The sequence below is a fragment of the Salmo salar genome, chromosome 27 (genome assembly GCF_965601325.2).
Source record: "Salmo salar chromosome 27, fSalSal1, whole genome shotgun sequence".
Classification (NCBI taxonomy): Eukaryota; Metazoa; Chordata; class Actinopteri; order Salmoniformes; family Salmonidae; genus Salmo; species Salmo salar.
In genome coordinates this window covers 8,070,669-8,084,792 of record NC_138317.1, presented here as the reverse complement: position 1 = coordinate 8,084,792, position 14,124 = coordinate 8,070,669, and the positions used below count along the sequence as shown (strand labels likewise).

The 14,124-nt window shown below is 42.0% G+C and overlaps 1 protein-coding gene across 1 annotated transcript; it reads left to right on the top strand.

Annotated features, from left to right (window-relative positions):
* Positions 1–4,883: 4,883 nt before the first annotated feature.
* On the top strand, positions 4,884–6,579 carry abrab (actin binding Rho activating protein b). The gene is made up of 4 exons (XM_014177102.3): positions 4,884–5,045; positions 5,195–5,416; positions 5,727–5,836; positions 6,105–6,579. The coding sequence occupies exons 1-4, from the start codon at positions 4,884–4,886 to the stop codon at positions 6,577–6,579; spliced, it is 969 nt and encodes a 322-aa protein (XP_014032577.3).
* The last annotated feature ends 7,545 nt before the right edge of the window (positions 6,580–14,124 follow it).

Genomic DNA, 14,124 nt, shown 5'->3' with positions numbered 1-14,124 from the left:
CAGGATTTCAGTCCTTCACGGCGTAGTGTGTTACCAATTGTTTTCTTGGTGACTATGGTCCCAGCTGCCTTGAGATCATTGACAAGATCCTCCCGTGTAGTTCTGGGCTGATTCCTCACCGTTCTCATGATCATTACAACTCCACGAGGTGAGATCTTGCATGGCGCCCCAGGCCGAGGGAGATTGACAGTTCTTTTGTGTTTCTTCCATTTGCGAATAATCGCACCAACTGTTGTCACCTTCTCACCAAGCTGCTTGGCGATGGTCTTGTAGCCCATTCCAGCCTTGTGTAGGTCTACAATCTTGTCCCTGACATCCTTGGAGAGCTCTTTGGTCTTGGCCATGGTGGAGAGTTTGGAATCTGATTGATTGATTGCTTCTGTGGACAGGTGTCTTTTATACAGGTAACAAGCTGCGGTTAGGAGCACTCCCTTTAAGAGTGTGCTCCTAATCTCAGCTCGTTACCTGTATAAAAGACACCTGGGAGCCAGAAATCTTTCTGATTGAGAGGGGGTCAAATACTTATTTCCCTCATTAAAAGGCAAATCACTTTGTAACATTTTTGACATGTGTTTTATAAACGAATCATTTCTTTGTCAGTGGGCAAACGTACAAAATCAGCAGGGGATCAAATACTTTTTTCCCTCACTGTACATACATACATACATACATACATACATACATACATACATACATACATACATACATACATACATACATACATACATACATACAGTACCAGTCAAAAGTTCAGACACACCTACTCATTCAAGGGTTTTCCTTTATTTTTACTATTTTCTACATTGTAGAATAATTGTGAAGACATCAAAATTATGAAATAACACATATGGAATCATGTGGTAACCAAAAAAGTGTTAACCTGTTAGGGCTAGGGGGCAGTATTGACACGGCCGGATAAAAAACGTACCCGATTTAATCTGATTACTACTCCTGCCCAGTAACTAGAATATGCATATAATTATTGGCTTTGGATAGAAAACACCCTAAAGTTTCTAAAACTGGTTGAATGGTGTCTGTGAGTATAACAGAACTCATATGGCAGGCCAAAACCTGAGAAGATTCCATGCAGGAAGTGGCCTGTCTGACAAGTTGTGTTTAATCTTGGCTCTTTTTATTGAAGACTGAGGATCTTTGCAATAACGTGACACTTCCTACGGCTCCCATAGGCTCTCAGAGCCCGGGAAAAAGCTGAACGATATCGAGGCAGCCACTGGCTGAAACACATTATCGCTTTTGGCAAGTGGCCGATCAGAGTACTATGGGCTTAGGCGCGTGCCCGAGTCGACCGAATGCTTTATTTTCTTTCGTCTGTTTACCTAAACGCAGATTCCCGGTCGGAATATTATCGCTTTTTTATGAGAAAAATGGCATAAAAATTGATTTTAAACAGCGGTTGACATGCTTCGAAGTACGGTAATGGAATATTTAGAATTTTTTTGTCACGAATTGCGCCATGCTCGTCACACTTATTTACCCTTTCGGATAGTGTCTTGAACGCACGAACAAAACGCCGCTGTTTGGATATAACTATGGATTATTTTGAACCAAACCAACATTTGTTATTGAAGTAGAAGTCCTGGGAGTGCATTCTGACAAAGACAGCAAAGGTAATAACATTTTTCTTATAGTAAATCTGACTTTGATGAGTGCTAAACTTGCTGGGTGTCTAAATAGCTAGCCCTGTGATGCCGGGCTATCTACTGAGAATATTGCAAAATGTGCTTTCACCGAAAAGCTATTTTAAAATCGGACATATCGAGTGCATAGAGGAGTTCTGTATCTATAATTCTTAAAATAATTGTTATCCTTTTTGTGAACGTTTATCGTGAGTAATTTAGTAAATTCACCGGCAGTGTTCGGTGGGAATGCTAGTCACATGCTAGTCACATGCTAATGGAAAAAGCTGTTTTTTGATATAAATATGAACTTGATTGAACAAAACATGCATGTATTGTATAACATAATGTCCTAGGGTTGTCATCTGATGAAGATCATCAAAGGTTAGTGCTACATTTAGCTGTGGTTTGGGTTTATGTGACATTATATGCTAGCTTGAAAAATGGGTGTCTGATTATTTCTGGCTGGGTACTCTGCTGACATAATCTAATGTTTTGCTTTCGTTGTAAAGCCTTTTTGAAATCGGACAGTGTGGTTAGATTAACGAGAGTCTTATCTTTAAAATGGTGTAAAATAGTCATATGTTTGAAAAATTGAAGTTTTTGCATTTTTGAGGAATTTGAATAACGCGCCACGGGATTACACTTTGCGTTGACAGCTTTGCACACTCTTGGCATTCTCTCAACCAGCTTCATGATACATATATATAGATATAGATATACACTACCTTTCAAAAGTTTGAGGTCACTTAGAAATGTCCTTGTTTTTGAAAGAAAATCACTTTTTGTCCATTAAAATAACATCAAATTGTTTAGAAATGCAGTGTAGACATTGTTAATGTTGGAAATGACTATTGTAGCTGGAAACGGCTGATTTTTTATGGAATATCTACATAGGCGTACGGAGGCCCATTATCAGCAACCATCGCTCCTGTGTTCCAATGGCATGTTGTGTTAGCTAATCCAAGTTTATCATTTTAAAAGGCTAATTGATCGTAAGAAATCCCTTTTGCAATTATGTTAGCACAGCTGAAAACTGTTAAAACTGGCCTTCAGTTTCTTGGCAATTTCTCGCATGGAATAGTCTTCATTTCTCAGAACAAGAATAGACTGATGAGTTTCAGAAGAAAGTGCTTTGTTTCTGGTCATTTTGAGCCTGTAATCGAATGCACAAATGCTGATGCTCCAGATACTCAACTAGTCTAAAGAAGGCCAGTTTTATTGCTTCTTTAATGAGAACAACAGTTTTCAACAGTTTTCAGCTGTGCTAACATAATTGCAAAAGGGGTTTCTAATGATCTGTTTTAAAATTATAAACTTGGATTAGCTAACATAATGTGCCATTGGAACACAGGAGTGATGGCAGCTGATAATAGGCCTCCGTAAGTCTATGTAGATATTCCAGCTGCTACAATAGTCATTTATAACATTAACAATGATGTTGTTTTTATAGACAAAAAATGTGCTTTTCTTTCAAAAACAAGGACATTTCTAAGTGACCCCAAACTTTTGAACGGTAGTGTATATATTTATACTCTGGACTCCGACATTGCTCATACTAATATTTCGATATTTCTTCATATATTTCTTATATATTCTTTTGCGTTTTAGATTTTGTGTTTATTGTTAGATATTACTGCACTGTTTGAGCTAGGACAACAAGCATTTGGCTACATCCTCAATATATCTGCTAAATATGTGTATGCGACCAATAACATTTTATTTGATATTATTTGAGATACTGACAGGTTATCTGATTCTCACCCTACCTTTTTTTAAGAAGATATCTATGACCAACAGATGCATATCTGTATTCCCATCATGTGAAATTCATAGAGTATGGCCTAAAACATTTATTTAAATTGACTGATTTCCTTATATGAACTGTAACTCAGTAAAATCTTTGAAATTGTTACATGTTGCGTTTTATATTTTTGTTCAGTGTCGTTGGTGATTTTGTCAAGTATTTGCAAAAAAGCATTCCTACTTTTGTCACTAGATGTCAGTAGTAATACTGTTGGATGGTGTGTTCTCATTTATTGAAATGTATGTTTTTAGACAATCAATTTTCACAAAAATGTAATTTAGTTAAAAACTCTAAACTGTCTTGATAAGGCTTCTTGAAGATATCAACTTTACATAGACATTTGTTAGATGTCTGTGGAAGTTCATCTACATCCTAATCTGACTACCAATGTATATTTTCTATAGGAGTTTTCCCTAAAACAAGTCCCAGCCCTAAAGTGCCAAAAACCTCCCCAAAAAAGTGTAAAAACTTTCTATCCAATTTAGCTGAATATTTTTTATTTTCAAAATAAAATGATATGATAAGGACTATTTTCCCCCCATGTGATTGAAATATGACACCTATTTAGAAGTCGAAAATAATACAAAAACTAACTATGTCATCTATTTTAGGCCTATCGTACCCATAAATCGACTATACCCAATAAATGTGATTCAGAGGTAATTAACATATTTGTCCATAAGGTAGAGCTCTAACCTGCCTATGAGGTTATCTGGTATCCGGAATCACCTGAGAGTTATACAGGAGATCTCTGTTCATGTTCACTGTCACACTTCCACACTGTGTGACTGACTGCCAACAGCTGTCTTTCACCAGTCTGCTGGCCTGTGTATGCTTGGTCCAGATTCTATTAAAATATCCCTCTCCTCTTATTGAACCCATACAAACAACAAGACTAACACACACACACACACACACACACACACACACCACACACACCCCCCGAGAGAGATTCAAATAAACATCCACACACACGTACACTATCATATTAGGCTATGTCTAGAGAGCTGAACACATAGCTGCTCCAAGCTTCTTTCCTCAGCACACTCCATATAGTATATTTGCATGCACAGTGTGGATATCATGTATCTGTACAAGTGGCAATGCAGTAAGTCTTTGTGTTTATGAAAATAGAACCTTGCAGCAAACATGCAAGTTAGAGCAGAATTTTACATGTGCAGTAAGCTAATATTTTTCTTGTGTGTGTTTGTGCTAGGTGATCTCTTTAACAGATGCTTTTGAATCAAATTATGCTCTTCTGTATTGCACCAACCCTCACGGTCATTCTGTCTGTCACTGACCTGTTTTGAGCCTGAGCTTGACTTGATTGATTGCCCACTGGGCACCGACATAATTTCAACATCTCATTTTTTTTTATGACGTGGAAACCATGTTGATTCAACCAGTTTGTACAGTACTGTATATGGAGGCCCATCTGTATGGTGTCCAACCTTACCCGGAGCTGGCAGAAGTGGGTGTCCGAGATCAAAGACAAGCTGGCCAAGGAGCCTATCAGCTGGGCTCCTCACCCCTTAAGAGAGCTTTGGGACGAACCACCAAAGACACCAAGCACCACTAAATTAGGAACCTGGCAGAAGAAGGTTTGTCCCTGTCAGGATCCCACTGCTGGCCACAACATACCTGCTGCTCAGAACAACACTTCAGCTACCAAGCAGGAGTCTCAAAGCAATTCTCCTCCTTCCCAATCGGGGGGTAAAATAAAGACCCCTCTAGTGCCTCTATACGGGAGTCCCGGATCAAGACCAAGCAGGTGGTGAAGACTGTGACCAGCGGCGTTCAGGAGAGGAGTGTGGGAACTACATTTCTGACCGAGCTAATTTGTATGGAGGCTCCATCGCCAGGGGAGGAGATAGACAGGACACTGAGCAAGAGGGGGTCGCTCGCACTCCACAGAAAGTGCTCCAAAGTGTCGAAACTGACCCTCAGCTGGAAGCAGGAGAAGGAGCGGAATGTAACGAGAATTTGGAGATGGGCACACCTGTAGCGTGGACCCAGAGGAAAGTGGGTACTCTGAGGCGGAGAAAAGGACCCTTGAAGCGGAGGGCGGCCAAGATAAGCCTGGACAAACAGACAACTCTAAACCTGGACAGATGGACAGCATTGAACCTGGGCAGACAGAGAGCAATGAACCTCCTGGACAGACAGATAGTTCTAAACCTGGACAGATAGACATCACTAAACCTGGATAGACAAACAGCACTGATGCTGGACAGACAGACATCTCTAAACCTGGACAGACAGACATCTCTAAACCTGGACAGACAGACAGCACTGGGTCATCCAGGGAGGCCATGCAGAGGGATAGTGACAGCATCTCACCTAAAGGGAAAGTTGAGTCATGGGTGAAGGTCAAAAGACCCTCCAGCTCAGTGTGAGTTCAATGTTCTTTGCATCAGTATGGTGACTGTATTAACATTCATGTACAAGCGATGGTGCATGACGGTCCCTCATTAAACGTTCCCCTAAGTATGTAAGGGATACTGTAAATACACCTAAACAACTTGATATAGCACATTTTTTGCTCAAATAAACCAGTTTAATGCAAAACTTGTTCAGAGCTTTACAATGGAAAAGAAAGTTGCCATGATTGATGATTGTGTCATTTTTTTGATAAATATTTGGGTGATTGTTCTTCACAGGAGCAAAAAGGACTTGGATGACGCCAACAAGATCAACGCTCTCTCAAAGAAGTACAGTGCCGTGGGCAATCTAAAAAGTCGCTGGCAGAACTGGTCCTCGACGAACACCGTCAACCAGAAGCTCAACCCCTTCAGTGAGGACTTTGACTATGAATACTCCATGTCCCTACGCCTCCACAAAGGCGAGGAGGGTTACGGACGCCCCAAGGAGGACACCAAAACAGCCGAACGTCCCGAGCAACACATCCACGGTGAGAATGCCGACATGTGCTATGTGATCAGGACTATGAACGACCCAGATCTGGATTGGAAGACCCGCGTCACTTTCAGTGAACTGTTTGATAGATACGTACGCGTCTCTGACAAGGTGGTGGGGATTCTTCTGAGAGCCAAGAGGCATGGGAAGGTGGCGTTCGAAGAGGAGATGCTGTGGCAAGGGCAGGATGATGGTGTTATCATCACCCTGTTGGTGTGACTTCCTCTCCAAGTGTATTCGAAAAGTATTCAGACCCCTTCCCTTTTTCCACATTTTGTTACATTATTATGTATTAAATAATTTTTTCCTCATCAATCTACACACAATGTCTCATAATCACAAAGCTAGAAAGGGTTTTTAGAAATTTTTGCAAATGTATTACAAATAAAAATAGAAATACCTTATGTACATAAGTATTCAGGCACTTTGCTATGAGACCCGAAATTGAGCTCAGGTGTATCCTGTATACATTGATCATCCTTGAGATGTTTCTACAACTTAATTAGAGTCCACCTGTGGTAAATTGAATCGATTGGACAAAATTTGAAAAAGCACACACCTATCTTTATAAGGTTCCACAGTTGACAGTGCATGTCAAAGCAAAAACCAAGCCTTGAGGTCAAAGGAATTGCCCGTAGAGCTCCCAGACAGGATTGTGTCAAGGCACAGTTCTCGGGAAGGGTACCCAAAAAATAAATGGAAGAAGTTTGGAACCACCAAGACTCCTCCTCGATCTGGCGCCCGGCCAAACTGAGCAATCGGGGAGAAGGGACTTGGTCAGGGAGGTGACAAAGAACTCGATGGTTACTTTGACAGTGCTCTAGAGTTCCTCTGTGGAGATGGGAGAATCTTCCAGAAGGACAACCATCTCTGCAGCACTCCACCAATCAGGCCTTTATGGTAATCACTCCTCAGCTAAAGGCACATAGCAGCCCGCTTGAGAAGATCTGCAGAAAAGAATGAGAGAAACTCCCCAAATACAGGTGTACCAAGCTTGTAGCGTCATACCCAAGAAGACTCGAGGCTGTAATTGCTGCCAAAGGTGCTTCAACAAAGTACTGAGTAAAGGGTCTGAATACTTATGTAAATGTGATATCAGTTTTTTATTTTATACATTTGCAAAAAAATCTAAAAACCTGTTTTTACTTTGCCATTATGGGGTATTGTTTGTAGATTGATGAGGGAAAAAACGATTGAATCCATTTTAGGATAAGGCTGTAACGTAACAAAATGTGGTAAAGTCAAGAGGTCTGAATACTTTCTGAATGCACTGTAAGTCATTTTCGACATTGAATGACTATGCACTGCTAGATAGGAATTTAGACAATTTGCTGCTATGGTCTACAGAAGACGTAACATCACTAACTAACTCAATATTGTATTTTATTTTGTTGCTTACCGCTGCAGGGCATTTGTTTGTTATGATCACCAGAGGTAATGCTTCAACCTGATTGATTGGCATTGGATTACATACATAGCTTTGACTTGAGGAACAATGTGTAGTTTAAACAGGGATTGAGTTTCATGATTAACATCACTAACCAACTCTGATGAGATTACATAACGACGGCTTCAGGAGATGAACAAAGGCTACAGTGCACACCGTTCCATGTCTTGTGTGCCAGACACAGCATGATGACAAGACTAACCACATCGGAGCATTTTTTTTACCTTTATTTAACTAGGCAAGTCAGTTAAGAACAAATTCTTATTCACAATGGGACTCCCAATCACAGCCACATGTGATACAGCCTGGATTTGAACCAGGGACTGTAGTGATGACTCTTACACTGCAATGCAGTGTCTTAGACCGCTGCACCACTCGGGAGCCCAAGTGTGTGTATTTTGTTTTCATATATTTTCAAGAGGACCACAATGGAAATAATTGTAACTTTGTGATGTCATCCTTTATGATTTGAATTGCATTATACTGTATCCTCGTGTGGTTGTATTGTGTTTAAAAATGTATATTTAATTAAGGAATACAAAATATTTAAATGTAGAGATTTGCCCTTTCTGAATGCGGAATACACCTGACTTTGCTAATTCGTAAAACAGGAACATCATTTTTCTCAGAGTTCCTTGTTCCAGTGTATTCAGTACATGACGTATATTGTGGCAAACAATTCATTTTCTTTTTTCCTGGCAGTCTGACGCCATCCACAGTCTTTGGTTGACTTGTCTTTATTTATCTGCCTTTTTTTTCGCTCTGAAGTTTAAAGTTGAAGTGTGATAGACACAGGTTGCACACACACACACCCGCCCACACGCACGCGCGCACACGCAAACAAATGTCCTTTGTGCTCTGAGGTATGTTCTGATGATTAAGCCCATCTATGAGGAGCTGTCTTTCACCAGTCTGCTGGCCTGTGTATGCTTGGTCCAGATTCTATTAAAATATCCCTCTCCTCTAATTGAACCCATACAAACAACAAGACTAACACACACACACACACACACACACACACACACCACACACACACACACACACACCCGAGATTCACATAAACATCCACACACACGTACACTATCATATTAGGCTATGTCTAGAGAGCTGAAGACATACACATGTATGCATCTAAAACTCGTAAATAAGTCTTCAAGCACTGGGTGCAATAAAAGAGCCAGTGCTTCCTGTTTGTAAACTCTGATCTCTCTACCAGGTGCATTGCAAGACTAAACCCTACATGTGTAAGCAGGAGCTCCTTGATTTCCCCAGGTGTCACATTCTTTCCTGGTTGGAGTCCGTGTGCCTTCGGTCCCCGGATCAAATGTCTCCTTCTGTCTTTGACAAGCCCTCTGGTTCCTGTGAACCACAAAAAACTCCTGTGCAGCTGTAGCTGCTCCAAGCTTCTTGCCTCAGCACACTCCATATAGTATATTTGCATGCACAGTGTGGATATCATGTATCTTGTACAAGTGGCAATGCAGTAAGTCTTTGTGTTTATGAAAATAGAACCTTGCAGCAAACATGCAAGTTAGAGCAGAATTTTACATGTGCAGTAAGCTAATATTTTTCTTGTGTGTGTTTGTGCTAGGTGATCTCTTTAACAGATGCTTTTGAATCAAATTATGCTCTACTGTATTGCACCAACCGTCACTGTCTTCCTGTCTGTCACTGACCTGTTTTGAGCCTAAGCTTGACTTGATTGTTTGCCCACTGGGCACCGACATAATTTCAACATCTCGTTTCGATTTACATTTGATTGAGTTGTCAAGTAACATGAATTCAACGTGAAATCAACAAGAAATGTCACTATGTCATTGGATTTAGCTTAAAAGTTGGGTGAAAAAATGACCAAATTTCTTTACATTGAGGACTTTTTGTAAATCCAATCAGTTTCCCACATAGATTTTTTTTTTTTTTTTATGACGTGGAAACCACATTGATTCAACCAGTTTGTACAGTACTGTATATGGAGGCCCATCTGTATGGTGTCCAACCTTACCCGGAGCTGGCAGAAGTGGGTGTCCGAGATCAAAGACAATGTGGCCAAAGAGCCTATCAGCTTGGTTCCTCACCCCTTAAGAGAGCTTTGGGACGAACCACCAAAGACACCAAGCACCACTAAATTAGGAACCTGGCAGAAGAAGGTTTGTCCCTGTCAGGTTCCCACTGCTGGCCACAACATACCTGCTGCTCAGAACAACACTTCAGCTACCAAGCAGGAGTCTCAAGGCAATTCTCCTCCTTCCCAATCGGGGGGTAAAATAAAGACCCCTCTAGTGCCTCTATACGGGAGTCCCGGATCAAGACCAAGCAGGTGGTGAAGACTGTGACCAGCGGTGTTCAGGAGAGGAGTGTGGGAACTACATTTCTTACCGAGCTATTTGGTATGGAGGCTCCATCGCCAGGGGAGGAGATAGACAGGACACTGAGCAAGAGGGGGTCGCTCGCACTCCACAGAAAGTGCTCCAAAGTGTCGAAACTGACCCTCAGCTGGAAGCAGGAGAAGGAGCGGAATGTAACGAGAATTTGGAGATGGGCACACCTGTAGCGTGGACACAGAGGAAAGTGGGTACTCTGAGGCGGAGAAAAGGACCCTTGAGGCGGAGGGCGGCCAAGATAAACCTGGACAGACAGACAACTCTAAACCTGGACAGATGGACAGCACTGAACCTGGGCAGACAGAGAGCAATGAACCTCCTGGACAGACAGATAGTACTAAACCTGAATAGACAAACAGCACTGAAGCTGGACAGACAGACATCTCTAAACCTGGACAGACAGACATCTCCAAACCTGGACAGACAGACATCTCCAAACCTGGACAGACAGACAGCACTGGGTCATCCAGGGAGGCCATGCAGAGCGATAGTGACGGCATCTCACCTAAAGGGAAAGTTGAGTCATGGGTGAGGGTCAAAAGACCCTCCAGCTCAGTGTGAGTTCAATGTTCTTTGCATTAGTATGGTGACTGTATTAACATTCATGTACAAGCAATGGTGCATGACGGTCCCTCATTAAACGTTCCCCTAAGTATGTAAGGGATACTGTAAATACACCTAAACAACTTGATATAGCAATTTTTTTGCTCAAATAAACCAGTTTAATGCAAAACTTGTTCAGAGCTTTACAATGGAAAAGAAAGTTGCCATGATTGATGATTGTGTCATTTTTTTGATAAATATTTGGGTGATTGTTCTTCACAGGAGCAAAAAGGAGTTGGATGACGCCAACAAGATCAACGCTCTCTCAAAGAAGTACAGTGCCGTGGGCAATCTGAAAAGTCGCTGGCAGAACTGGTCCTCGACGAATGGAATGGCCATATACAGCGTTCCTCACTGAGTTCCCATCGGACCTTGTAGTCATGGCAGGTAATATTCAAATTTTTGGTGACTTTAATATTATTCACATGGAAAAGTGCACAGACCCACTCCAAAAGGCTTTCGGAGCCATCATCAACTCAGTGGGTTTTGTCCAACATGTCTCTGGACCTACTCACTGCCACAGTCATACTCTGGACCTAGTTTTGTCCCATGGAATAAATGTTGTGGATCTTAATGTTTTTCCTCATAATCCTGGATTATCGGACCACCATTTTATTGCGTTTGCAGTTGCAACAAATAATCTGCTCAGACCCCAACCAAGGAGCATTAAAAGTCATGCTATAAATTCTCAGACAACCCAAAGATTCCTTGATGCACTTCCAGACTCCCTCTGCCTACCCAAGGATGTCAGAGGACAAAAATCAGTTAACCACCTAACCAAGGAACTCAATTTAACCTTGCGCAATACCCTAGATGCAGTTGCACCCCTAAAAACTAAAAACATCTGTCATAAGAAACTAGCTCCCTGGTATACAGAAAATACACGAGCTCTGAAGCAAGCTTCCAGAAAATTGGAACGGAAATGGCGCCACACCAAACTGGAAGTCTTCCGACTAGCTTGGAAGACAGTACCGTGCAGTATCGAAGAGCCCTCACTGCTGCTCGATCATCCTATTTTCCCAACTTAATTGAGGAAAATAAGAACAATCCGAAATTTCTTTTTGATACTGTCGCAAAGCTAACTAAAAAGCAGCATTCGCAAATGGAGGATGGCTTTCACTTCAGCAGTAATAAATTGATGAACTTCTTTGAGGAAAAGATCATGATCATTAGAAAGCAAATTACGGACTCCTCTTTAAATCTGCGTATTCCTCCAAAGCTCCATTGTCCTGAGTCTGCACAACTCTGCCAGGACCTAGGATCAAGGGAGATACTAAAGTGTTTTAGTACTATATCTCTTGACACAATGATGAAAATAATCATGGCCTCTAAACCCTCAAGCTGCATACTGGACCCTATTCCAACTAAACTCCTGAAAGAGCTGCTTCCTGTGCTTGGCCCTCCTATGTTGAACATAATAAACTGCTCTCTATCGACCGGATGTGTACCAAGCTCACTAAAAGTGGCAGTAATAAAGCCTCTCTTGAAAAAGCCGAATCTTGACCCAGAAATTATAAAAAACTACCGGCCTATATCGAATCCTCCATTCCTCTCAAAAATGTTAGAAAAAGCTGTTGCGCAGCAACTCACTGCCTTCCTGAAGACAAACAATGTATACGAAACGCTTCAGTCTGGTTTTAGACCCCATCATAGCACTGAGACTGCACTTGTGAAGGTGGTAAATGACCTTTTAATGACCGAGGCTCTGCATCTGTCCTCGTGCTCCTAGATCTTAGTGCTGCTTTTGATACCATCGATCACCACATTCTTTTGGAGAGATTGGAAACCCAAATTGGTCTACATGGACAAGTTCTTGCCTGGTTTAGATCTTATCTGTCGGAAAGATATCAGTTTGTCTCTGTGAATGGTTTGTCCTCTGACAAATCAATTGTAAATTTCGGTGTTCCTCAAGTTTCCGTTTTAGGACCACTATAGTTTTCACTATATATTTTACCTCTTGGGGATGTCATTCGAAAACATAATGTTAAATTTCACTGCTATGCGGACGACACACAGCTGTACATTTCAATGAAACATGGTGAAGCCCCAAAATTGCCCTCGCTAGAAGCCTGTGTTTCAGACAAAAAGAAGTGGATGGCTGCAAACTTTCTACTTTTAAACTCGGACAAAACAGAGATGCTTGTTCTAGGTCCCAAGAAACAAAGAGATCTTCTGTTGAATCTGACAATTAATCTGGATGGTTGTACAGTCGTCTCAAATAAAACTGTGAAGGACCTCGGCGTTACTCTGGACCCTGATCTCTCTTTTGAAGAACATATCAAGACTGTTTCAAGGACAGCTTTTTTCCATCTACGTAACATTGCAAAAATCAGAAACTTTCTGTCCAAAAATGATGCATAAAAATTTATCCATGCTTTTGTTACTTCTAGGCTGGACTACTGCAATGCTCTACTTTCCGGCTACCCGGATAAAGCACTAAACAAACTTCAGTTAGTGCTAAATACGGCTGCTAGAATCCTAACTAGAACCAAAAAATTTGATCATATTACTCCAGTGCTAGCCTCCCTACACTGGCTTCCTGTTAAGGCAAGGGCTGATTTCAAGGTTTTACTGCTAACCTACAAAGCATTACATGGGCTTGCTCCTACCTATCTTTGCGATTTGGTCCTGCCGTACATACCTACACGTACGCTACGGTCACAAGACGCAGGCCTCCTAATTGTCCCTAAAATTTCTAAGCAAACGGCTGGAGGTAGGGCTTTCTCCTATAGAGCTCCATTTTTATGGAATGGTCTGCCTACCCATGTGAGAGACGCAGACTCAGTCTCAACCTTTAAGTCTTTACTGAAGACTTATCTCTTCAGTAGGTCCTATGATTAAGTATAGTCTGGCCCAGGAGTGTGAAGGTGAACGGAAAGGCTGGAGCAACGAACCGCCTTTGCTGTCTCTGCCTTGCCGGTTCCCCTCTCTCCACTGGGATTCTCTGCCTCTAACCCTCTTACAGGGGCTGAGTCACTGGCTTACTGGTGTTCTTCCATGCCGTCCATGGGAGGGGTGCGTCACTTGAGTGGGTTGAGTCACTGACGTGGTCTTCCTGTCTGGGTTGGCGCCCCCCCCCTCCCCCCTTGGGTTGTGCCGTGGCGGAGATCTTTGTGGGCTATACTCGGCCTTGTCTTAAGGCCAGTAAGTTGGTGGTTAGAGACATCCCTCTAGTGGTGTGGGGGCTGTGCTTTGGCAAAGTGGGTGGGGTTATATCCTGCCTGTTTGGCCCTGTCCGGGTGTATCATCGGATGGGGCCACAGTGTCTTCTGATCCCTCCTGTCTCAGCCTCCAGTATTTATGCTGCAGTAGTTTATGTGTCGGGGGGCTAGG

Bases quoted from the DNA above. Each gene is read 5' to 3' on its own strand.
- abrab (XM_014177102.3), top strand. From the start codon at position 4,884: ATGGTGTCCAACCTTACCCGGAGCTGGCAGAAGTGGGTGTCCGAGATC. The intron at 5,046-5,194 runs GTTTGTCCCTGT...TCTATACGGGAG, and splicing joins TAGGAACCTGGCAGAAGAAG to TCCCGGATCAAGACCAAGCA. The intron at 5,417-5,726 runs GTAACGAGAATT...AAACCTGGACAG, and splicing joins AGCAGGAGAAGGAGCGGAAT to ACAGACAGCACTGGGTCATC.